The 23,803-nt window shown below is 53.2% G+C and overlaps 1 protein-coding gene across 2 annotated transcripts; it reads left to right on the top strand.

The window, feature by feature from the left end:
- The first annotated feature begins 1,009 nt into the window (after positions 1 to 1,009).
- On the top strand, positions 1,010 to 22,465 carry AMN (amnion associated transmembrane protein). 2 transcript variants are annotated; one of them, XM_064423286.1, is made up of 13 exons: positions 1,010 to 1,145; positions 1,427 to 1,561; positions 3,550 to 3,668; positions 3,778 to 3,822; positions 13,048 to 13,135; positions 14,608 to 14,843; positions 16,327 to 16,464; positions 16,542 to 16,650; positions 17,714 to 17,796; positions 18,678 to 18,864; positions 19,612 to 19,786; positions 21,826 to 21,928; positions 22,174 to 22,465. In XM_064423286.1, the coding sequence occupies exons 2-13, from the start codon at positions 1,501 to 1,503 to the stop codon at positions 22,267 to 22,269; spliced, it is 1,440 nt and encodes a 479-aa protein (XP_064279356.1). In that variant the 5' UTR covers positions 1,010 to 1,145; positions 1,427 to 1,500; the 3' UTR covers positions 22,270 to 22,465. The 2 variants fall into 2 exon arrangements, with proteins under 2 accessions (XP_064279356.1, XP_064279357.1); XM_064423287.1 differs by lacking the exons at positions 1,010 to 1,145; positions 1,427 to 1,561 and adding an exon at positions 1,947 to 2,111.
- The last annotated feature ends 1,338 nt before the right edge of the window (positions 22,466 to 23,803 follow it).

Raw genomic sequence — 23,803 nt, 5'->3', positions numbered from 1 at the left:
GTCCATCCTTGAGCAGGGTTTCACAGGCAGACTGGGGATTTTTGACCTCTGCCTGCTTGCCAGATGAGTTCCAGCTCATTTAAAATCAAGTACCAGCTTTGGTGGCACAAGCAGCACTGAGAAGCAGCAGCTGCAGAGTACAGAAAGTAAAACTAAGGGTGTGGAGAACATCCCAGCACTCTGGGTTTCAGGGTCTGTGGCACTGCTCTCTGCACAGGGTCCCATGAGCAGCTTTTCCCATCCTGGCTGTACTGCAGGATGCTGGAGCCACAGACAAGCAAGCACCTGCCCTCTGCTCACTGCAGTCCTTTCTCCAAGTTCTTATTGCCAAGTATCCATGATTTCTAATTTTTCCTCCCACTGTTAAAATACAGGACATCTCACTGCAGCCAGCATTCACCCCGAGAGTCCCCTAGGAGAGATTTGTGAGTGGTAATTAGAATGCAGGAGCCTTTCACCTCGAGGACATCTCTCAGCATTGAGCTCCCTGGGTAGAAAGTGCTGACTGTGTTTTGGCTGATGCCCAAATTTAGAGCTGCAGCTCTAAGGAGCTTTCTCTCCTGGCACCTCAGTCTGTCTGCCCAGCTGGAAGCTAGGAAGCAGAGGCAGTATGAATGGTGGGATGAGGATGGTTTGCTTCCTATGCCTGCACTCTTAAATCCTTGAAGATGGCAGGTGAAAGCTTCTTGTGGTCTGTGTCCCTTCTACTGGATGACCCTTCAAAGAACTTCACCAGTTTCCTTCTGGCCTCTAGTAAATCCCTGCATTCACTCATCTTCTGCCCTTGCCCTGCTGGTACCAGTATCAGCAGAAGGGCAGCTGAGCTCCACACCTCTCTCCTTGGCATCTGCCTCTGCCACCATCCATGCTCTCCCCCCATCCTTTTTTTTCTCCTAACACACCTGGACAGGCGTGCAGCGCTGCTCCATGCTGTGGCAGACGGCAGGGGTGGTGCAGTCCCCCCTCCTGCTGCACCCCCATGCACCGGTGCCGCTGCCAGCAGCCGCCACAGGAGCAGCGTGGGGCTGCGCTGGCGCTGCCGGCTAATGACAAATCAGCTGGTGGCCAAAGTACAATTACCAGTCGTGGCTGGGAGCTGCTCCCTTCCAAGAGAGCTAATTGAAAACACACGGAGGCCATTATTGGTAATTAGGAGGTAGCTGCTGTTCAGCAGGGGAGAGTGGCGTGGGATGTGCACGCAGCGTGCTCACCCCGAGCCCCCTCAGCTGCACCTGGGTGGGTGGGGAGCCAAGCTGGGGGGAGCCCCACTCCTGCCTCCCCAGCTGCTTCCTCTTAGATTGGGAAGATTCCCAACGGGTTCCAAGCAAACAGGGCGAGTGGGAAGGGAGCTGAGCTTCTGGGACAGAGCAAGGCTGAGGTTCGTGCTGGAAGAAGCCTGCCTCCCATTGTGATGGACTCCCTGCAGCCTCGCCGGGCTGGGCCCATCACGTGCCCGGGAAGGTGCAAGGTCCAGCCGGGCAGGGATCGCGGAGCCGAGGGATGGCAGCCGGCTGCGACATGAAGCTCCTGCTCTCCCTCCTGGGCATCCTGCAGCTCCTGGGTGAGTACGCCCAGGGCCCGGCCGCCGTGGCGAGCAGGGGTGGCCGCTGGGCGACCTCAGCCCTGGTCCGGAGCAGAGCTGCAGGCTCTGTCACTCCCAGCGTGCCTGACAGGCAAACGGGAGAAGGCATTTCCAGCCGGGCACGGGGAAGGCAGGCAGGGACCGGGGCTGGGATGGCCGTGCGGAGCCTGCTGAGCCTCTCATTTGAAGTCAGCAGCGCTGCGCTGCAGGACACGCTCCCTGTTGAATATGCATGTAGCTTTGATGTTCAAGGACTGCGCTTTCCGGGAGACAGGGCCGATTAAATAGCACACTGATACTTCCAGGGCTGGGAGGGTGCTGGAAGGCGCGGGGCGAAGGGGTTAACCTCCGGCCGGAGGAGCCGTGTCCAGGGTGGGCCCGGCCCGGCTGTGGGCTCGCTGGGCCTGCGGGCCGTGAGGCTTTGTGCCATGGGGCTGGCCGAGCCTTTCGGCTGCAGCTCCGACCTTCCCGGGTGGCAGGGACACGAGGGAACCGCAGCAAGGATGGAACAACTTGCCACTGCTGTCCGGTTTGTTGGGTTTTTTTTTTTTTCCTTCTTAAGCTCTTTTCTGCTCTGAGTCAGGAAGGTGTTTATGCCCACAACACTGCGAGCAGCTGCTTGGCTGCAGTTCTTAGCGCCGGTAATGTTTTTATTCCCTCTCGGAGGGTTTTGAAGAGCACACGGCACGGGTGTGTTCGCTCGGCCTGAGGGCTCCCTCAGGCACCCGCAGCCCGGCGTGAGGCGGGGGAGCCCCTCCGCGGCTGCACCTGGGCTCCAGGACTTTCATTCTGGTTAAAAATACATCGTTTCTGTCCATCTGGAGATGGCTACTACAGCCAGCGGTCTCAGCAGAGCCCCTGGCAGAGTAAAACAGCGCAGATTGCACCTCAGGGTGATCCCTGTGTTCTGATAGAGCCTCTGCAGCCACATCGTTTGGAGGAGCCGGGCCAGGCTTTGTGCAGCGCCTTCCTCTCAGCTGGAGCCATTCCGAGCCCCCCTGGGCTGGGCTGACCTTCCCTCTCCAGTGCCCCACTCCTTTCCACCACGGGCTTTCTACATATTTTCTAATTTTGTGGGTCTTTCTCCTTCAGAAAAGACGATCCATTAATATTACAAAAGTAGGGTGGGTTTTTTTTTTTATCGTTTTCTCTTCTGTGTCTCATAATCACTTGCCTGAAGCCATTTAATTCAGGCTTCTGGAGATTCATTCATCTTCAGCTGAACATGCATCCCCCAGCCATGCCTGGGAAATGTCAGGCTGGGAGGCTGCTCTGCTGTGCTTGTGCAAACAGAGAGGTCAGACTGAAAATCCCATGTCCTGTCCCTGGCCAGCAGGCTCATCCCTCTGGGGCCCCAAGGGCAGGACTGCCCCTGTCCCAGGAAACCCCAAGGGGAAGAACCCTGTTTCCCAACATGTTTGTGCCTCAGGCTGAAGTACACTTACTGAATCCTCCATCTCTAGCTCCAAACACATGAAACCAGCCTGTACTTGTGCTACATGTCCCATAGCAAATGCTCTTTCTTCTCTTGCCTTGTCTTAGTGGCATCACAGCTCTGCATGCCCACTCTGTACCTTCTGGAAACCAAAGGCTGAGGAGTCTTTACTTGTTTAATTAGTCTGAGTGACAACTAAACCCCCTGCATGGATTGCTTAACTACCAGGTGTATGCTATTCTTACCTTTTGCCTGCAGGACACTTCCCTGCCTTCTGTCTGCCTGCTGAGTGTTTGTCCCTTGCTTCTCTTCCTGTCTGGGTGGCTAAAACCATCACCCAGCCAAAAAAAAAAAAATCCCCCATGTAGATAAAGGCTGTGACTGCTCAGCTGGGACAATGCAGGAGCTGCTTTTGGATAGAAAATTCCCAAATCTGACCTATAAATGCCAAGTCATCCTAAAGCACCTCCCAGAGCAGGCTCCCAGTGCCTCTCATGGACTGGGTTAAACTGGTTTTTCCGTTCCCTCCCAGGTGCCACCACTGCCGTGTACAAGCAGTGGATCCCCAACACCAATTTTGAAACCGCCTCCAACTGGGATAAAGGCAGAGTCCCCTGTGCCAGGGATGTGGTTCACTTTGAGAAGGACAAGGTATAGACGTTTAAAATTTATTTTTTGTTTCCACAAAACACCGTCAGGCATTGGAAAAGCCCCTTTACCTGACAGGGCAAAGCAGACTTTATTCTTGCTTTTCTTACAGGTTGTCTCGGTCTTCGTCAGGTCTCCCCACGCGCTGACAGACATGGTAAGGCATGGTGGGTGAGGGCAGGGCCAGCTCTGCAGCTCTGCCTGGTGGCACATTCCCCTGTCCCCCTCTCCACAGAGTCACTAAATTGTCTGGCTTGGAAGGGACCTTAAAGGTGATCATCCCAACCCCCTGCCATGGACAGGGACACCTTCCAGCAGACCAGGTTGCTCAAAGTCCTGTCCAACCCAGCCCTGAACACTTCCAGGCGTGGGACGTCCACACCTTCTCTGGGAAGCCTGTGCCAGTGTCTCATCACCCTCACAGTAAAGAATTTCTTCCTAGGATCTAATGTCCTACTGTCCTCTGTCAGTTTAAAGTCATTCCATGGCCTTTGACACTTTCCTCCATGGTCCAGCCAGACCAAGGATGCTTCAGTTGGGGAAAGGAACAGGAGTCCTACAGTAGCCTGGATTTCTCTGTACCACAGAACCAAAAGCCCAGTTTTGCTTGTTTTGGTTTTGTTGTTTGTTTGTTTGCTTTTTTTTTTATTTATTATATTTTTTTTATTTAGGGGAGATGAGAAAGAATACAGCAAAATCTAATTTCATTTGAAAGAAATTGATTTTTTTTTCTCCTCAGAGGAGGGATAAAACCCCCTCCATGTGATGGAGAGCTTAGCAGTAGTTGGCTGAGGAGCACCAACCCACAGCATTGCTGACAGAGCAGGCACTAGCCCTGGGCAGAAGCTAAGTGAAGCTGACATCAAAATATCTTGAAATGAAAACAAACTGTTCTGGGAAATCCCAAAATGTTGCTTGAGAAATTTTCTTTCAAGTGCCATTGGGTTTTATATTTTTCTGTGGTATTTTCAGTCTGGCTGTGGCAGGATGGGCATGACACCCTGCTGAAATGTGTGTGTTGAGTGATATGAGACTGTGGGGGAGCTCAGCTCAGAGTGGGTTTCTGAGCAACCTGCCCCCCATGAGGAACTCTGCCCCAGAGCAGGCTGACAGGCAGCCACAGAAACATGGGCTCTTAATCTCTGTGGCTTGGAGGGTAAAATTTAACAGGGAGGAATTAAAGGGAAAAGCAAACCTGCTGCCCCAGCCTGCCAGTGGGGGATGGGTCATCAGTGAGTGCTCTCTCAGTGCTGGGTCAGGACGAGATAGGCTGGATCCTTTTTGGAAAACCTCCTCCTCTAAACCTGATGAGCTTGTGGATGAGGCTCCTCTCTTGGTTTTAGGGCAGCTTTGCTCTTTTATTGGCCATTAAATTTGAAGAAGCCCTTGAAATTTATGTGGTGTAATTTGTTCAGGCTGTCTACGCCACTAATAGTTTTGATGCTTTAATAACGCCATGTGCCACGTTTAATCCCTCTACAAATATTTGGAAAAGATACTTTATTTATATGGCATTTTAAATATGAATTTTTGAAGGAAAGAATGTACTGGGGAAATACGTACAAATATAATGTAATAAATGATGTGGAATTTACCCAGAGAAGAGAAGAGCAAAATACCACTCCAGTAGATTTTATTTTACTTACAGATGAATGTATAATATTTCTAAAGTACTTTCATCAGAGGCCTGCAAAGTGCATAATTGCAGAGCAGCGTCAGTCATTACTGCTGAGCCTCCTGCAGCCAAGCTGAAGAGCAGAGCTGAGCTGGGGAGAGGGAGATCCACACAACCTTTGCAAACACAAACCAACATCCATGGCCCTGCCCCCTGCTCGGGTGGATGGCTCCTTTTGCAACTGGGGGATGGGTCAGGATGCCCCAGTGACCCCTGGCTCATCCCTGTCAAAGGATCCAGAGTGCTGGCAGGAGCCCGCGGGGACCCTCTGCTGCCTTGGGGTTTCTGCTGGCAGGCAGCTGCACAGGCTCCAGGGTTACAGTGAATTTTGCAGTCCCACTGCTGTGCAGATGGGGAGGACTGCTAAGGGGATCCGTGAGGGAACGAAGCATCACATGGGCTGTGAGGGCACCATTCCCCTCCTGCACTGAATTGCACTGCAGGTGAGCAGCCAACCCTGCCTATAACCTGTGCGGCAGCTCACACCTTCCTTCTGAGCAGCACTGCCCCAGCCATTCCCTGTGAACTGTCCCAGCATGTCTCTTAGTGAGGTGGTTAATATTTCTTTGTAATTTCAACTCAGGCACTTCCCTCCTGTTCACTGCCATGCTTTGCTGTCACCAGGTGATAGAGGGACTGCCAAGGTTAGGGATGAAAAAGGAATGAAACCCACCACCTGAGCTAGGCTGCCACTCATGCAAATGGCATGAAATTTGGCAACCAGCTGGTTAGAAAATGAATTGGTCATGAGGATTTTTGCAGGGAGGCTGGGCTGCACCTGTTCGGCTGCCAGCCACACGCGCTGGAGCATTAATCACTTAAATCAGCAAGAATACATTAAGCTTTAGAGTCACCATGGAGATGCTATACAGCCTTTGGCCAAAAAAAAAAAAAAAAAAGCAGAATGTTGTTTGCTATAGTACCATAGAAGGAAATTCATGGCTGAGGAGGGATTAGGCTCTCTGTGACTTTCATGAAGATAAGTGCCTGCTGTGGCAAGTGTAGGGGAGGATGCTTGGTGCTGGTGGTGGAGGGACAGCATGAGATCTCCCATCCCAACTCCCAGCTGAGTGGAGTGCCAGGCTGTCCTCGTGTGTCACCATCGCTCCTGTCCTAGACATTCATGTGAAAGCTCACTTCTGTATGGTGAGCTCTCCAGCTCCCCTCCCCATCCACCCCATGTGTGCCCCAGCCAAGTGCTGGGAGATGCTTTCTTGGGAGAGGGCTGTTGGGGCACAGAGCCTGCCTCCCTGCTCAGAGCTCACCCACTGAGCACCCAGCTCAGCAGTTATTTGAAGTTTCAAATGGATCCCTAATTCAGTCACACATTAAATCCAAATCCAGCTTAAAGCATAAGTGGCTTTGATGCACAACCGTTGTGATTAGGCTGGATTTTCTACAGTGTTTAGCTGCCTAAAGATGCAGATCAGTATTTAGCCAGCTTTTGGAGGTGCCTGAGACTAAATGTGCAGAAAAGATGGAAATGGAGGTGATGATGCCTGGCATGGGTGCTCCAGGGCAAGGCAGACTTTGGATTTGTTTGTCTCCTGATGGAGGAGGAAGACTCCTGAGAGTGAGTGGACCCTCTGGCTATGTCTGTGCTTCCAAAGGGAGCCAGGCCAGGCTGCAGCAGTGAGCCTGGTGTTTGCCCCAGTAACACCAGTCCTGGTGCAGTTTGTCCCTGTGCCGGCCAGCACTGGCATGTGGGCCAGGGATGGATGCTGCTGCTTCTGTTTTCGGGGTGGCAGGGGTCGGGTTTATTCACATGGGCAGAGCAGCCTTGGTCGACCCCAGGGTCAGGACGCTGGCTGGGGTTACTCAGCAGCCCTGACATCACATTTCCAGCTCTGCCCCATCCCCGAGCTCTGCTGTGGGGCGGCATCTGTCCCTACCCCCTCCCTGCCTGCCCCACGAGGGGCTGCAAGGCTGGGCAAGGCTTTGGAGTGGCACTGGGGTCTGACCAGGGACACCTCCCCCAGCCTTATATTTTTAGCCGCCTAATTGCGAGAGCAGAATGTGCTCAGCTTTGCTGCAGGATGCTCCCGCTCGGTTCCTGGCAGAGATTGATCTTGAAATGCCAATTGCTCTCCAGGGGCACCGGCTCTAATGAATTGCCACAGTTCGCGCTAGTCCCAGGCACCGGTGCTCCCTCCCCCACCTCTTCCCAGTCAGCGGGGTAATGAGACAACCAGAAAAGGGATTATTTTTCCTTCCCCTAAGATGAGGATAAAAAAATTCAGGGGTGGAATTCCAAGATGGAATCCTGCAGTCTTTCCTGTGTCAGCGTTTACAATGGAGGTGTGTGCAGGAAAGGAGTTCGGTAAAACAGCCATTTACACTCATCTCCCCGAGTCTATTTGCTCATTCCAGGCTGGTGTCCAGCAGGAGGAGTTACTAAAGTCTGATGAGCAGAGCAGCTTGCCAGCATCCTGGGCTGCAGCGGATGCCGGAGCCTGTCTGGCTGGGAAGCTGCTCCATGGACAGTCTGCCATCCCTTGACTGCTGGGTATGGCCCCTCTGCACACACCTCAAGCCTCTTCCTGGCTTTCTCTGACCTTGTCTGTAGAGGAAAGTTCAGGAAAAGGAGCTTAACTAATCTGAAATAGATTTGGCAAATGGCTTTAAGCCTCTCTCTGTCTTCTGCATACAGAGCTCAATGTCTTCAGCTACCCAAGGGGCTTCCCATGTCCCTGTGACACCTGATTTCTGTACACCATTGGGACCTGTTCAACTAGAAGTCTGTTCTGGGCATTTGCAATTAAGTTAGTGGGCTTTTTGGGTCTGTTGTTTGTTTTTTTTATCCTCCCATGGCTTTCACTAGGCCCTGTGGGAGGTTTGGCAGGTGCTGTACCAGGCAGCAGCTGTGTGGCATGGCCAGGAGCTGTAGCTTCTCTGTAGGGATGGGCAGGACTGTGATGTGTTGGGAACCTGATGTGTCACCCTGTGCCAGGGGATGTGGTGGCAGGGCCAGGTTGGCCAGGTGCTGTGGGGAGCCCGTGTGCTGAAACACAACCTGAAACGTGACGAGCAGAGCCAGCAGGGGAGCTGGCTCTGGCACTAATGACAGCTCGGCTGTGCTGCTGCTGCTGGGCTGGAGGGGAGGGACAGCAGCCAAGCACCTCGTTAGCTTGCAGGGGATGACGCTGAAATGATGATATCCCCTGGCACTCCACTCCTGTGCTCCTGCCTGCTCTGGGTCAGAAGCAGAGGGGTGAGCTGTTGCTGGGGTCAGAGCAGGGCTGTGGGCATCCCCCATCACTGCTGATGGGGCCCATGGACAGCAGCACCAGCTTCTGTGCCCCAGGCATGCTGCAGCAGCCTGCCCAAGCATGGGCTTCATGGGGTTACAGGCTGCAGTTCTGGCCTGGTTTCTTTGGGAAGTTAAAGCCTTATTCTTTATGGGACCATGTGCCTGGGCAGGGAGGTCTTTGGGCAGCAAGGTACTGCTCCAGCAGCAGGTGACCCTTGCACAGAGGTCTTGGGGTAGCAGGAGGTCATCCTGCCTTGCCGGGGACCTGGACTAGCTTCTGTGGGATCAAGGGCTGTGGCAGGAACAGGCTGTCTCTGGCAGCAAACTGGGGGTGTGGAGTGGCTGAAGGGAAGGGCACTGTCCTGAGGGTGTAGGTGAAAGCTTCACCTGGACCAGAAGGTCAATAATTGAAGCCCCAGTACTGAACCCAAGAAATGCTGGGCTGAAAGCGAGCCCCTGGCAATGCTCCAGAATTATCAGAGGGATTCACCTGTGGGTGATCCTGGCCCTGTGCCTTTCTGGGGTGTCAGCCAACTGCTGGATATCACCCAGGCATTGCCACCAGCTGTGCTGAGATCCCCAGCAGACACTGGGAAAATCCCTGCTTTTCCCACCTGTGGGCAGGGCCCACCCAGCTGCTGCCCCGGCTGCCTGCTGCTGCCACTGCCCTAGCAGGGCTGTACTGGGAAAGATGGAATGGAAATAATTTCCCTTGTGCATTATTGCTTGTGGTGGGTTACAGCAGTCTGTGTTGGAGCCATAGCCCACCTGCAGCCTGTCCCAGTGATGTTTTTCAGTGGAGGGCCAGCAGCACCAGGGCCAAAGCTGCTCCTGGGCTGGGTGCCAGGCAGGGGGATGTACCCAGGGGTGATGGCTGCTGACCTGCCTGCTGGTGCAGCTGTGGAGGCAGCACTGTGGAGCTCAGTGAGCCCAGGCAGTCTTAGTGTTGAGTGATGGGGGTGGTGGCACCATCTCGTCCAACCAAGGAATTCAAATGCATCAATACTGTAAATAAAAGCAAGGCTGGGGGAAGACCTGGCTGCAGGCACAAGTGTTGTTCACCCAGGGTAAAGCACAGTGCTGCATTTTTCCTGGTCTGATGATGGTGACATGCCAGTCACAGTGCTTCTGTCAGTCATCTCAGCCTGATGCTTGCGACTCAAGGATGTGCCAGAGGCTGGTTCCAATCAGAGGCCATCTGACTGGAAAGCCATCTCTCAGGAATTTGCTGTTTTTCCTTTCACATTTTGGAGGTTAGTTTCTTCTTCACTTATGCATTGGGGGAGCAGATTCTTTCTGGTACAGCAATGCTGGGGCTGGTCCAAGAGCCACATGGGGTCTTTCCTCTTTTTTATTTTTTTTTTTTTCCCAGACTTTGATAAGAAAAATGATGACTGTGCTTTGGTTGTCATTACACTTGATAATGATAACTGAGGAGATAAGTGATTTACCTGTATCAGGGATGGAAAATGACTAATGGGACTCTAAACACTTGCTATATTAATGGCCCTGGAGTACAGATTGGCAGGAGGAAGGGAAAGCAGATGAAACTGCCAGCTTTTTGGCTTTGGTCCACTGGTACCTGTCATTGCTCAGTTCAAAATGTACTTGGAAAGTGGCCCAACCTGTATGCAATTTCCATACTAAACTCCCAAAGGTAGAAAACCACTGCCCAACCAGAGCGTCTATTTGTCCTCTGCAGTGAGCTGAGATGCTTAACTTATGTTAGGAAAAAAGAAAGGGCAAATTATTTACAAAGATCCACTGGATGGTGGAGACACTCCTGAAACACTGCCCAGTGGTGAGAATCTCAGGCAGGGCTGGTGGTGGATGTGCAGCACAGCTGCCTCAGTGGGCAGGGAGCCGTAGCTGCAGGGCCCAGCCCCAGAAATTCCTGTGGCAAAGCAGAAGTACAGAGCTCTTCCTGAACTTCATGTTTGTGGAGATGAGGTGACTCTGTCCCCTGTCTTGCATCATGTTGTGTTGCATTTTAATTCCAGGGCTGGTGCTTGCAGTATTTGGGTAATCCCAGGGTGTGAAGGGACATGGTGTGTGCTCACTCTCATTTCCCTGCCACACTGACACGCACATGAGCAGCTTCCTCTGGAAGGCCAGCCAGCCTGGGGTTTTGGCCTCAGCAGTGGAGGGGGATCTCCTCTGGTGGCTGGAGAAGCTGCATCTTGTCCAGAGAGCTCAGAGGCCAGTGTCTCCAGAGCACAGGTGCTGCAGGCATGGGACCGATTTGGCATGAGGCAGATTTGGCATGAGACAATTCTCCCAGCTCTCTTCTTGTGTAGAACTGGTGCTGTGTCCTGCTGGCCCATCCAGACCTGCTTACCCTCCCAAGCACATGCAGGATGCCCAGAGCTGACTGCTGTGAAGAGCTGGTACCCTGTGCTGTTGAAAGGATCTGCTGCATCCCATCCAAAGCCCCACTCTGAGCAGCTCAGATGGCCCAGCAGCCAGCTGGCCACCCTTCCTGCCTGGCCCTGCTGTGCACAGCCAGCCACAGGGGCCAGCCTGCAAACCAGGCAGGAGGCAGTGCCCAGGGGCTCCAGGCTGCAATGGCCCAGCAAGTCTGGAAGAAGGGACGGGGTTGGCAGTGCTGCTGGCACTGGCCTGAGCATGGGTGGCAGCTGACTGCTCCAAAATGTCCCATCGCCTGCTCCTGCCTGAGCTCACGGGGAAGCAAGCCAGGGCACTTGAACCAAAGTACAGCATTTTGTGGTTGAAGCTGGTAGCATTGCCCTCACCCAGCTGAATGCAGGCCAAGTCCTGAGCCTCAAAACAGACATGTTTTGATGGCTTTTTCATCTGCAGCTAAAGGACATGATGCCTTTTGTATCCTGGCAGACCTTTCAGCCTTTTTCAATGCTTTGGTGTTGGACAAATTTCCTCTAATCAAAAGTAATAGAAATTCAAAGCACCTGATGGCAGGACACAGGCTGTGGTCTGATGGAGCTGTGTCCATGGGCAAAGGCTTCTTCCTGGCTGGGGGAGACTCTACACCCTTGGGGCATGTTGCCCCAACCTCAGTTATTCTCAGTGTCATCCCCTCTTGTCCAGCCCAATGTATGGCATTGCTGGGTCCACAGCAGCTGGTGCAGAGGAGCACTGTGGGTCTTGTCTTGGTGACAGCCACCCTCTGCTTGCTGTCCTGGCTTCTCATGGTTCCTGAGCCAAGAGAGGGGCACCAGGGCTTAGGCCTTCAAAGTGCTGCACCAACAAGGCACTAAACTTCTTAACAGGTGCCCACCTACAGTTGGGGGTGATGAGCTTTTGTCTTGTCCACCTCCCCCATCCCTTCCCCATGGTGGCCTCTGAGTGGGACTGAGCATCCTCAGGCAAGACTGGCCAGGGACAGAGAGCTGTCATGGCCACCATGCAGCAGTCAGTCATAAGTCTTGCTTTCTCTAACCTACATACATATTTAAAGACCAATTAAGTAGATGAACCTTAAAATCCCATTTAACTTTTTCTACCTGAGCACAGGACCCTGTACATTGGCATAACTCAGTCCTGGAGGGCTTTCAGCTGCTGTTGGAAGTGATGCTAAAATACTGGATGGACCAAATTAGAGAAGGATGCCTTGAGCATCACTGACTCTAAAATACTGGAAGAAGCCATGACTTTCCCTCTGCAATTTCTAAACGTAAAATAAGATGGGCTGGGCTGAATAACCTGTTTGCTGTGGGTGAGTTGCCTGAGTTGATCTTTTGTCAGGGCTTGTCCCAGAGTTAGCAGTGCTGGCTGGTGACCCAGGTGGCCACAGTTTCTTGCTGGAAAGGTTCCCATGGCAGAGCTGAGGTTCATCAATGGGTGGGCCCTGCAGGCTGAAGCCAGGTCAGTACTGTCGTCCTGTCTACCAGCTGGTGATGTCCTACCCAACAAGAAGAGAGTCTGGCTATGGCAGGCTGCTCCAAATGCCACTGTGTGTTTCCCTTAGCTTGTGCTCAGTGCAAGTTCACTTCCTGACACTGTACCAAGCATAACCTGAGCCCCTGATTTATATGTTGTGGGGCAAGCACAGCCCCTGGAGGTGGGAACCCATTAAGTGAAGGAGCATCTGGCACTTGCAGAGTAAGGTTGGGTTTTTCTTGGTGTACCAACCATGTATAAATCCATTCCTGAGCCTGAGCTGCTGCGAGTGTGTACTAGAGGAGGAAGAAACTGTCAAAGAGCTTATTTTGCTTTTTCCTATTCTTGCTCCTCTGGATGCTGTTCTGTGTTGTGGAGGATAACATCATGCTGCCTCTCCCCATTGCAGGATCCCATCCATAAAACCAGGAGCTGATGCTTTCCCATGTACATGGGGCACGGTAAGAGTAGCTCCTGATAACTGTAAAGTGCCTTGGAGACTGTGAGTGTAATAGGCAGCCTAACAGTTAGCAGTGCTATTTGGTAACGAGCCTGGGTGGCTGGCAGCAGGACAGTAACACTCTGCATCCTTCATCTAGTACCTGCCCCTGAACGGAGAATTCGTGCTGGCAGCTGGTGCAGCCTTCACAGCTTTCGATGGCAGCTGGGATCCAGGCTGTGACTCAGGTATTTAGTACCCATCAGGCTGTGATGAATCATGTAAATTCAGCCCAAATACCTCTACAAAGGTCCTACCTCAGAGCAAAGTGAATCACTCCTCTTCAATACTTACCTTTCCTTTGATGACCTCCCTCACATCAGATCTTTTTTCCTCCTAGATCACCTGTCTTCTTAAAAGGTAATTATAGTAGGGAAGCCTTTGAAGTTGTAGCAGAGAGGTAAATATTGTTTGTATTTTCCCGTGTCTATTAAGCATGTAACCACATCAAAGCCCTTATTTTCTCTGCCATGGTGTTTCTAAAGAAACAGTTAGGAGTTACACTCTGGTGAGCCAAACCACGGCCATCACAACAAGCTAGCCTTTGGCCCCAAACACACATCCTCCCCTCCCCCAGCCCATGGCTGAGACAGCAGCTTTGTGTCATTGATGCCTGCTTTTATCTGAAAGCTATTTTCTAGGGAAGTGTATTTTGGGTGCTTAAGAACTACCCCATGCTTTCAGCAGCGAGTAACTTTTTAGTTCCTCTACAGGGAAGGAAGTATTCAAACAGAGCACCTGTGCCTGCCTTTTGAATGGGAAAAAAAAAAAAGAAAAAAAAAGGAAAAAAAAAGAGAGAAAAAAGAGAGAAAAAGTCTAAGTCAGTCTCCCCAGAGGAAGGATTGTATCTTAAGATTGTCTGGAGCCAGTCTGAAATCCTTCATCCCTATAATTTTTTTGTTTTGGGGCAGCAGCAGGGATGCTCTAGCATCTGTGCTTGGCACTGGGCTTTTCCTGCTGACCATGCACTGCTCCCCTGAAATCAGCTGGTGTTTCTGGGACAGCTTTCACAAATGGACTTCTCTAAAGCATGATTTCAAAGTGAATGCAAATAATTCAGTCACTAAATACCTGCATGCTGGCTGAATTGGTAAAGGTTCAGCTGCTGGGAAGGGAGGGAAGGAATCAGGGCACTGCATGATAAGACTAACCAGTAGGGAAATGGTTAATGGTTAAATAATTGATAGTTAAATTGAGCACTGGCTTTGGGGTTGCCTGCTCCAGGGAATAGGGCTGGTCACATTTCTGCAGACCTGCCAGGCTGCTGGGAAACTGGGGCATGAATTATCACAGCCATTTTTATCAGATTTAGCTGTTACTCAGCATTCAGGCAGATGTTCTCCTCCTTAACCAGAAGGATGAACTTTAAAAAATGGGGAAAAAAATATCCTGTGGGATCTGGGCCTGGAAGCCTGCAGACAGATGTGGGATTTGGGCTGCGACCCCAGCCCTGAGTTCTGGGAAGCTTTGCCAACCTCTGGGAAATGCCTGCAGTGGGTGCCCATGAGGGGGATGCCAGGGCCAGCTCTCAGCTCCCTGCCCGCAGGGTGAGATCCTTCACTTCAGGCCGGACAGTGCCTGGTTCTACCAACCCAGATGCATCTGCTGGGCTTTGGCTTTGCGTTGGGGTCACGCTCAGCCTTTTGTGTCCCTTTTGCAGGTGGAGCGGCGAGGTTCGCTGACGCTGAGCACCGCGCGTGGTTCGACCCCACGCTGTGGCGGGATGTCCGTCCCGGCGGGGCGCTCAGGCCGAGCGCGCCCCTCTTCTCCGTGCATGAGGAGCGCGTCCCGTGCCGCTACGACGATGTTATCTTCCAGCCAGAAACCTCCTTCCGGGTAAACACCGACTCATCGCAGCCCGTGATTCACCTCCGCAGCATCTCTGTCATGGGCCAGGTAAGGCGGGCAGGAAGAGGAGCTGGCTGGACGCCTTCTCAGCACAGCCCCGAGTGGGGGAGCAGCGCTGCTCAGGGAGATGGGGCACTCCCGCGGGGCTGCAGCTACATGAGCTGCTGCTGCTGTGGATGGCCTCGATGGCTTTTTGCATCACCAGTTTGTTATCGGCTCCCTCCCTGCAGTGTGGGAGTGCAGGCTGTCTCACTGTGCCTGTTTAAAAAGGGCCAATATGCACGGGTCAAACCTTCAGCAAATGGCAGCTTCTGTGGCTCCCAGGGGTCGCTCCCATCCCAGGCAGGTGTCTGCAGCCGTGCTGCTCGGGGACCCTCTGGGGACACCTCCCTCCTGCCCCCGACCTTAACATGGCCTGTGGCCCAGTGATCATCTCCCAGCTTTGCTTCAGCACTGCTCTTTAATTGATTGGAGGGATAATTATAGAAGCGCTGGCAGCCTGCTGTGCCTCAGCCCGGGAATCAGGCCCCCCAAGAGCCCTGTCCCTCCTGGTTGGAGGAGCAGAAGATCACAGGCGCTGCAGCGGTAAACACAGGCTCCTTCCAGGAGTGGGAGATGCGGCAGGCGTTTCATAAGTTATTTATTATTTCTGCTGCTGCGCTGGCTGGGATCTGCCATTTCAGGGCCAGGCATTAGGTAGCTGCTTTTTGAGTAATAGACTCAGTCAGTGCCCAGGCGGGTGCAGGCAAGTCTGATCAAGGCAGCGCCCCAGTGGAGCTCACCCCAAGCCCACACAGCCCCAGGGATGCAGAGGTGGATGCTCTTGGGTGCTCAGAGTGATGCTGGTCCTGCTGATGCTGCAGACTACCCCACAGCACATCAACCCACCCAGGGACTGGCTGTCCCTCAGGGCAGGGGCTGCTGCTGAGTGATGAGATGGAAGGAGAAGGTGCTTTTCATGAACTGACCATTTGAGCTTCTCTATCCCTTTGTACCCAGCCTACTCTGTGCTATGTGATGAGTGTTTTCATCCCAGGGCCTGAGAAATCTGCCTGTTGTGCCAGAGCATGGAGACACTTCCCGTGGAAGAGAGTGGGTGAGGGAATCACCGGTGACTTGGCAGGATGAGGCTGGTCAGTCCAGCTCAGCCTTTGCTAATGCAAAGCACATAGAAATTCTTCCCAGACAGAAGGAAAACAACTCAGACCCAGCCCCCTTTCTCCCAGTAGTGAAAAGCTGGTAACTTGAATTCTCTGAGCCAGCAGAAAGGTGGAAAGCAAAAGAAGAAAAGGCCCAGCCATCTCATTGTCATTATTATTGGTTTGAGAGAGTTTTTCTGTTGGTCCAGGGGAAAAGATGGAATGGATGCATTGGCAGGGTTTTCCTGCTGCATCACTGCCTGCAGTGGGGCTTCCCAGAGATGGCCATCAGATGTGACACCAGGTGTCTCAGCAGCATGGCTGGGTGCCTGGGGCTAGCACTGGGACCTGTCCTGGGGTACTCACCTGCTTTGCTGCTCTTCCCTGCACAGGAGCTGAGCACCCCATCATCCTGGGCTGAGTACCTGGGGGGCCCCTCTGCCCCGCTGCAGTTTCATGGCAATGGCACTCTCCAGGTGACAGGCACTGGCTGTCCTGATAAGTCTGGCTGTGCCTGCGGGAACACCCTGGTGAGTCTTCCCTTTCCCATTTTGGGGGCTCCAGTGCAGTTTGTGGGACAAGGACTGACTGCCCTGCTCTCTTTTAGGATGGCCCCCGCATCTGCGCAGCCCTGCTCAGGGCATCAGGGAGCCAGTGCCCAGAGCCAGCGTGCCAGAGCCCTTTGCAGCCCCTTGGCCACTGCTGTGGGGTCTGTGGTGAGTGGGGGACACGACCCTATTCCTCCTCCCTGCCATGCCAGCTGCCCCAGCCTGCTTCCCCAGCTCCATGGGGGAAGTTTGGAGCAGGGGCTGCTTGCTGCTCTTTGTAAGCTGAAGTTTTGCTGTATCACTGCTGCCAAGGGTCCCATCTGTGGGTCCCATGTGCAGATCTCATCATGCCACCTTCCCAGCACGTCTCTCTGCAGAGATTCTGGTTTTTGGGAGCCTGTTCTGAGTCGCAGCCCTTTGTCCCTGCTTCTGGTTTATCCTGTCAGGATGTCACAGATTGTCAAGCTAATAGGGCTCTGCTGAGTTTATGCAGCCAAAAACATGCAGAGGAAATGCAACCTTTTCCACTGTAATGTCAGCTCCCCAACAGCCAGCTTGTTTAATTTCATTTAAAATAAAAGCATGCAGATTGACAGCGTTCTCTTACAATGGATGCTCCTCCATTAATCTGCATGAAATGTTGCTAGGGGCAATTTTTCATGCACAGCTGTACCTGGATACTTGGCATCCAATATTTGGTATGTCATACCAAATTCATTAAAACGGCACCATATGTTTCTCCAATGTGCTCCTAAAAGCATAGTCCCTTACGGTCTTTAGGACAATTTAAAATTTCAGCAAATGCTTAATTGTATTTTTTTTTTCCAGGAAAATATTTGTCTCCATGACTGCAGTGCAGTTTTGTGGGGAAGCATGGGGAAGCACAGGTGTTCCCTTCCTCTCAGCCTTCCCCCCAAAGCCAGGGTAGTGCTGCTGCACCACAGCCTCATGGCCCCAAAACCAGGGACATGAAGAGCTTCCCAGACGCATAAGCAGGAGAAAACTTTCCTGGGAACTTCTCTCCAGAATATTTTGGAAAGTCAAAAGCCTTTTATCAAACCCAGCTGACAAAAAGACCATCAGGGGAGGTTTCTCTCTGAGCCCAGCCAAAGCAGTTGCCCAGGGTAGCAGAGGGTCCTCAGTGCCTATCGTGGCAGTCAGAGCTGTGCTGCTGTGGCTGCTCTCTGCCCACACGTGGTGAGTTTAATGTCTCTCTGTTTTCTGGCTGCAGGGGCCACCATTAACCTGGATTTCACTCCTGATTTTGACCTGCAGAAGTACCAGGACAAATTGGTCCAAGAGTTGCTGAGCCAGGTAATGAGCCTGTCAGATTGGGAGGGGCTAATGAAACCACAAGCCACTGGCCACACCTGCCAGTGGCTTGATGGCTGTGGGACTGTCTGGGGCATGCAGTCCCAGCAGTGCCAGGGGTGCAGCTCACTCTCCAGCACCCTGCAGGGCCCACGCTCCCCGTGTGACCTCTTGGATGTGCCTGCTTGCTGTGGGAGCTGGGTCCTTGCTCCCCACCACAGCCCCACCATCCGCTGAGCTCAGGGCAGGAAGAGCTGCTGGCTTGCAGTGGGGCTTGCTGCTCTAGAAAACAGAGGAGAGCAGGTCTAGGTCCCAAGGGAGCTCAGTGCACCCAGCTGGGATGGTGCAAACCTGCAGCAGGGCATTCCCTGGCCTCTGGCCATCCCTAGCAGGCAAGCAGTGGGTGGGTGACTGGCACTGGCCAGCTCTCAGATGCTCTACAAAGCATCACTTACAGCATGACATCCCTGCTCTTTGCCAGGGGCTGCTGGGGAGGAGGTGTGCTCTGCGTTGCACTGGGAGGTTCGATACCAGGGTATTGCTCTATTGATCCTGAGCTGAAAGCTGTCTGCCTGCCCTCCTTACAGCCACACATCTTAATACAGCTTTTAATGGGTGTGATACATGAAATTGCTTTCTCAGCTTGCTCTCCTGCATGGGGGCTCTTTGCTGGGTGCTGGTCAAAGCTTGGGAGAGAGGGGATGTACAAGCCTCTCTTGGGAAATGCAGCGGTGCTGCCGTGACAGGGATGGCAGCTCTGTGCTGCTGCTCACGTGAAGGTTCAGGTGGGCCTTGCAGCTGCACCCATCGTGGCTGTCTGGAGATGTGACTGATTTTTTCCTACCCTGTCACTGGATTTACGTGTCTCCTTGTGTTTTGGGAAGCCCAAATACGCTGGCGTGCAGATGGCCATATCCAAGGTGCACAGAGCACAGACCTTCCTGGGCGTCGTGTCCCGAAGCGCCGCTCCTCTCATCCAGATCGTGCTGATTGATGACAGAGAGGGAGTGCAGGCGGGCACCGCTGCGGAGCAGCTGGCAGCAGACATCATGCAGAGCATAGCACAGCACGGTAACACCCCTGTCCTCCTCAGCAGGTGCCCTGCAGGGGCACCCAGACCCACTGCTGGCCAGAGATTTGTACTCCCTGCCAGCAGCCCTCATGGCCAGTGGGGTTTGAATGTCTCTAAGGATGGAGATTGGACAGCATCTCTCTGCAGCCTGTCTGCACAGCTAACCATCTTTGCAGTAAACTAGTTTTTTATATATAAATACTTAGATAAATACAGGTATTTAAGTGGAATTTACCATATTCAGCATCTGCCCATTGTCTCTTGCCCTGTCCCTGGGTGCTGCTGAGAGGAGCCTGGCTCAGTGCTGCAGCTGTGGCTCACCAGGGCAGGGCAGAGCAGAGTGGAAGGGTCAACTCCCTTGCCCTGCTGGCAATTCTCCTCCTGCAGCCAGGGATACCTGTGTGCTTCCATGCCATGTCTGACCATGACCAGCTGAGTGCCTGCCAGGGCCCCCAAGTCTGCAGAGCTGCTCTGCAGCCAGAATGCTGCTTGTGGAGGCAGACAGTGGAAGCTGGCAGATGCTGATGGGCACACAGGTCACAGCCAGGGGAGCTGGTGGTCATTTTGTGGGTGGCAGACCCACAGGGGCTTGTCCCCATTGAGTCCATCCACCTGTGAATCCCATCCCTGTTCCCAGGGAAAGGCAATCAACCAGGCAGGCAGGACGAGACCCAGCTGAAGGCTCCCTGTGCCAAGGGTGTGGGGATGTGTTGCCCTGTACAATCCTCATCCCTTTTTCTTCCCAGGTGAAGCTCTCGGCATTTCAAGTGGCAAAATGGAAGTGGCCACTGGCAGCACTGCCAGCGGGCACGTGGGGAGCCTCCCAGTGAGCAGGATCACAGCAGGGACAGTCATGGGGCTGCTCTTCAGTCTCCTGCTCCTTGGAGGGATCCTCTTTCTCTACAGAAAGGGAAAGCTGAGGTAGGCATGGGGCTTCTGCCAGCAGCAGATATTCAGGCTGCCTCTGCTTGGGAGCTGCCAGCTCAGGTTCCTTCCAGCCTGGCACACAGGGGCACACAGTGCTGCCCAGAACTCCCAGAGAGGGGCATGCCCTGGCACCCTGCTACCCCCATCATTACTGTTCACAGAACCACAGCATGGGTTGGGCTGGAAGGACATTCAAGATCATCCAGTTCCAGCCCCCTGCCATAGCCAGCAACACCTTCCACTAGAACAGGTTGCTCAGAGCCCCAGCCAGCCTGGCCTTGGACACTTCCAGGGATGGAGCATCCACAGCTTCTCTGGGCAACCTGTGCCAGGGCCTCACTGCCCTCACAGTAAAGATTTGTTCCCAATATCTAATCTAAACCTGCCCTGTGTCAGTTTAAAACTTGTTCCTGCTCCTCATGGTTTTCTGGAGGTGAGGTGGCTGAAAGGCACTTCTGTACTCTTGGACTGTTGCTTCATTCTCCTCCATGACCAGGAGGAGCTGCCTCTTGGCAGGGTGCAGTGTGCTTGGGTGGGAGCAGGGCTGCTGCAGCTTGGCTGGAGCTCTGCACAGCCTAGTCATGGTGCCTGGTGACATCTCCTGTTCCTTGGCACCATTAGTTTGCAGCCCTGCTAGGGAGGACTGAACCTGCCAGCAGCTCAATGGAAATGCATCAAAATAATGCAAAATACTTGTCCCACAGCTTCAGAACTGTTAAAGGGAGACAGCATCCAAGAGCAAGTGCAGCTTCTGGTGCATTGCTTGTTCAGACAGCATGGAGTACAGAGTGCAGGTCCCAGGGGAGGGCTGGAGGGTGCACCTGACTGCACCACAGCTGGGAACTAGTCAGAAATACCCCCTCTCCATCACCATTTTCCCTCACAGCGTGGATATGGGGCCTGGCAGTGATTAGGGCATCCCAGCAGTGCCCATGGCAGGTGCTTGGGGCACCCACCTCTGCCTCTCCCACATGCACCCTCCACTCGTGGAGGGTTTTGCAGGGTACCCAGCTGTGGGCAAATGGAGTTGACTTAGCACACTTGATAACCAGGGGCCAGGAATTGTTTAAATTTGCATGTGCAAAGTGCACCTGTGTCTGCCAGGGGGTGCTGAGCTCCCTGGTGTGGGGCTGCTGTGTCACAGGCTCACGAGTCAGGTTGTTTGTTCCCTCCTGCCTCCTCCACTGGGATTTTGTCACCATGCAGCAGTGGCTCTGGCCAGGAGCACTTGCCCTGCTGCTTGACACGTGCTGACATGATATTTCCTAGCAGTAAACCCATGCCTTCATTTAATTTCTAAATAAAACTCCCAGACCCATAATTGCTACTTGATGATTTATTTTTCACTGATGCTTCTTTGGATGCTGGACAGGCCTTTGAAACCAGCTCTGTCAGCAGCAGGAGGGAATTTAGGAGTCAGTAGCTACAGGAGACAGAACTGAACACGAGCCCAGGGCCTGTCCCTTGTGCTGCAGGTCTCCCTTATTTCCACTGAAAGGGGCCTGGCAGAGCTTCCCTCAGAGCTCCTGAGGGGATGTGCATGGGGCTGCTGCTGAGCCCACCTGCAGCAGGTGCCCAGTGCAGGGGAGTCCTCAGTGACTGGGACCCTTAGGATAAAAGTAATGAAGAAAATAATACAAGTAGTGATGGTGATTAAAATGATAATGTGATAAAAGTAATGATAAAAGTAATTAATAGTTGTTGAGATTATACTGGGAACAGGTGTCAGCTCTGTGGCAATTCATTTAGGCCACAGGGAAGGAATGATTCCTCCAAAGTGAAGCCTGTGCTAGAGTTGTCTGCCTCTGCAAACTCCTCCCTCCAGAATGCAGGTCCCAGATCTCCAGGCTGAATGATTTCTGCTGGATATTGCTGCTTTTCCCTGGGAAGGGCTACAAATGCCCCATTTCAGTACCAGCCTCACATTTTGCCACTGTATAATTTCCCATCCACCTCCTAAGGACTCCGGGTTTCAGCTGGGGGAGCTGCAGGGATGGGAGGGATGTGGATGGTGATGCCCAGCTCTTCCCCAGGATTCCTGCCCTGCGCCAGACCCACCCCTGGCAGAGAATGGAGGAGCCGGCGTCCCCTGCACCAGCCAGTGACAAAGGCTTTGACAACCCCGTGTTCAGCGTGGTGAGTCACCACTGCCAGGGAGCCCGGGGTGCTGGGGGCATGGGCGGGAGCTGCTGGGGGCTGTGACACTTCCAAAAGCCCCCTGAGAGGGGCCCTGCTTTCCCCAGGCCAGGAGGGGTTTTGGGACATTCCTACTCTCCCTCACCAGCCTCTCGGCTGCTGCAGGGACTCAGCCCTGGGAGGGTTTTGCCCAAGGGTTTTGCTTCTCTTCCCCATCGGTTGTTTTTCCTCCCTTGCTGTTGCAGGAGCCTCCAGATGTTGACCTTGGAGAAGTGATACCCAAAGATCTCCAGGTGTTCTACCTCAACCCTCTGTACGATGCCAGTGAGACAGAGACCTGATGGTGTGGACTCATGCTGGGGGTAGACACCACTCTCTTGGGGATATCACCACCTCTCCAACCCTCACAGCTCCTCACGGTCCCTCACATCACTCCTGCTGGGATTCAAGCCAGAAGCAGATCCCACCTGAATAAAAGTGTCTGTGCAGTGAAGGAAACCATAGCAAACCTTCACTGCTGGGACTCAGTCACATGGACATGGCCTCCCTGGTGTTACTTCTGGGTTTTAAACTGTATTTTGCAGGTGTCAGTTCTTTTTAGATAGTTCAACACTGAGATTTGGGTCTCAGATGGTATCCAGGGAAGTTGGGGTCTAGCTCAGTACCCCATGCTTTAGCCAGCACTGTGCTGGATTTGTCCCAGGGCACACAGCAGGTTGAAGGAAGCCTCCCTGGATGCATGACAGAAACTCAGTGCTCAAACACATTTTAGAATATGACCCAGAGCCTTCAGGGCCTGGACCCATTAGCTGCAAGGTTGTTTTGCTTTCCAGCAGCGTGCTCAGTGCTAGGAATCTCTGCTCAGGTCCCCATTCCTTGTCTCACTCCTGTCCACTGGATGCTGGTGAGGTGCAATCCTGGTTAAACAATTCCATCCCCAGGGAAACTTCTGGACCTTGCTCCTTCCTTCTGTGCCTGGACTGATAGGTAAGAAACCCTCTTGGACCTTTGGGAATTTATTCTGTTATTCCTCGAGGTGAGAAAGTCTTCTCATGGTAGAAGGGGAAGGAATGATGCCAGGGTCCCTGGGGAGGGATGCAGGCAGGAACTGAGGGCTGGGGACAGTCACACCTCCCTGTCTCTGATGGGGGTTGGGGCAGTGGCACTGAGGGGCCTCGTTGGTGCTGGCCTGTGTCAAACACCATCATCTGCCCACAATGTCAGGCAGTGCATCTTTATGGAGCAGGGATGATGGGTGAGGCAGAAATTATGGATATGTATGCAAATGGATGCAAATTTAAACTCTACTGAGTATTCAGTAGGGCTTGTTGGCATATTCCATAAGGAAGCAGCTATTTTAAGTTTATAATATTTTGTTCTAGTCTCTGGAAGACATAATCCCTTCTCAAAGGGCTGGGAATTCATCATTAGGTGCATCAGAGCCCTGACGAAAGGTAGCAGGCAGCATGTGGTGGTGGGACCAGCCCTGCCCTCTGGAAACAGGCAGGCCAAAAGCACAGGGCAAGCAGGGAGCAAGGCCTCTCTGGCCTCCTGGTGCTGAGGTGAGTTTGCAAGTGGGGCAGAGCCAGGAGCAGTCCTGTGCTCAGGGCACACACACCCTTGGGATTTCACCTCTCCTGAGGGGGCTCCTCCACCAGTACTGGGATGAAAAGCAGCTTGCCTGGGTAGGAGTTTCTGCTGCCTCTGTCAGGCACTTGTTGCTGGGTGAAATGGTCACCAGGCAGGTCAAAAAGCAGAGGAAGCCATCAGCCTGCAGCAGCTGACATGGGGAATACCCAATCCCCACCATCCCATGGTCCTACAACCAGTGCATCACTGCAGGGAGCCGTGGCCCAGGGACAGTACCCAAAAACT

This window comes from Passer domesticus, chromosome 6 (genome assembly GCF_036417665.1).
Source record: "Passer domesticus isolate bPasDom1 chromosome 6, bPasDom1.hap1, whole genome shotgun sequence".
Lineage (NCBI taxonomy): Eukaryota > Metazoa > Chordata > Aves > Passeriformes > Passeridae > Passer > Passer domesticus.
This window is presented reverse-complemented; position numbering and strand designations above follow the sequence as displayed.

Excerpts from the sequence above, each read along its gene's own strand:
- AMN (XM_064423286.1), top strand. The coding sequence starts at position 1,501 with ATGGCAGCCGGCTGCGACATGAAGCTCCTGCTCTCCCTCCTGGGCATC. Across the intron at positions 19,787-21,825 it reads TACAGAAAGGGAAAGCTGAG|GATTCCTGCCCTGCGCCAGA; the intron begins GTAGGCATGGGG and ends GCTCTTCCCCAG. Across the intron at positions 21,929-22,173 it reads ACAACCCCGTGTTCAGCGTG|GAGCCTCCAGATGTTGACCT; the intron begins GTGAGTCACCAC and ends TTGCTGTTGCAG.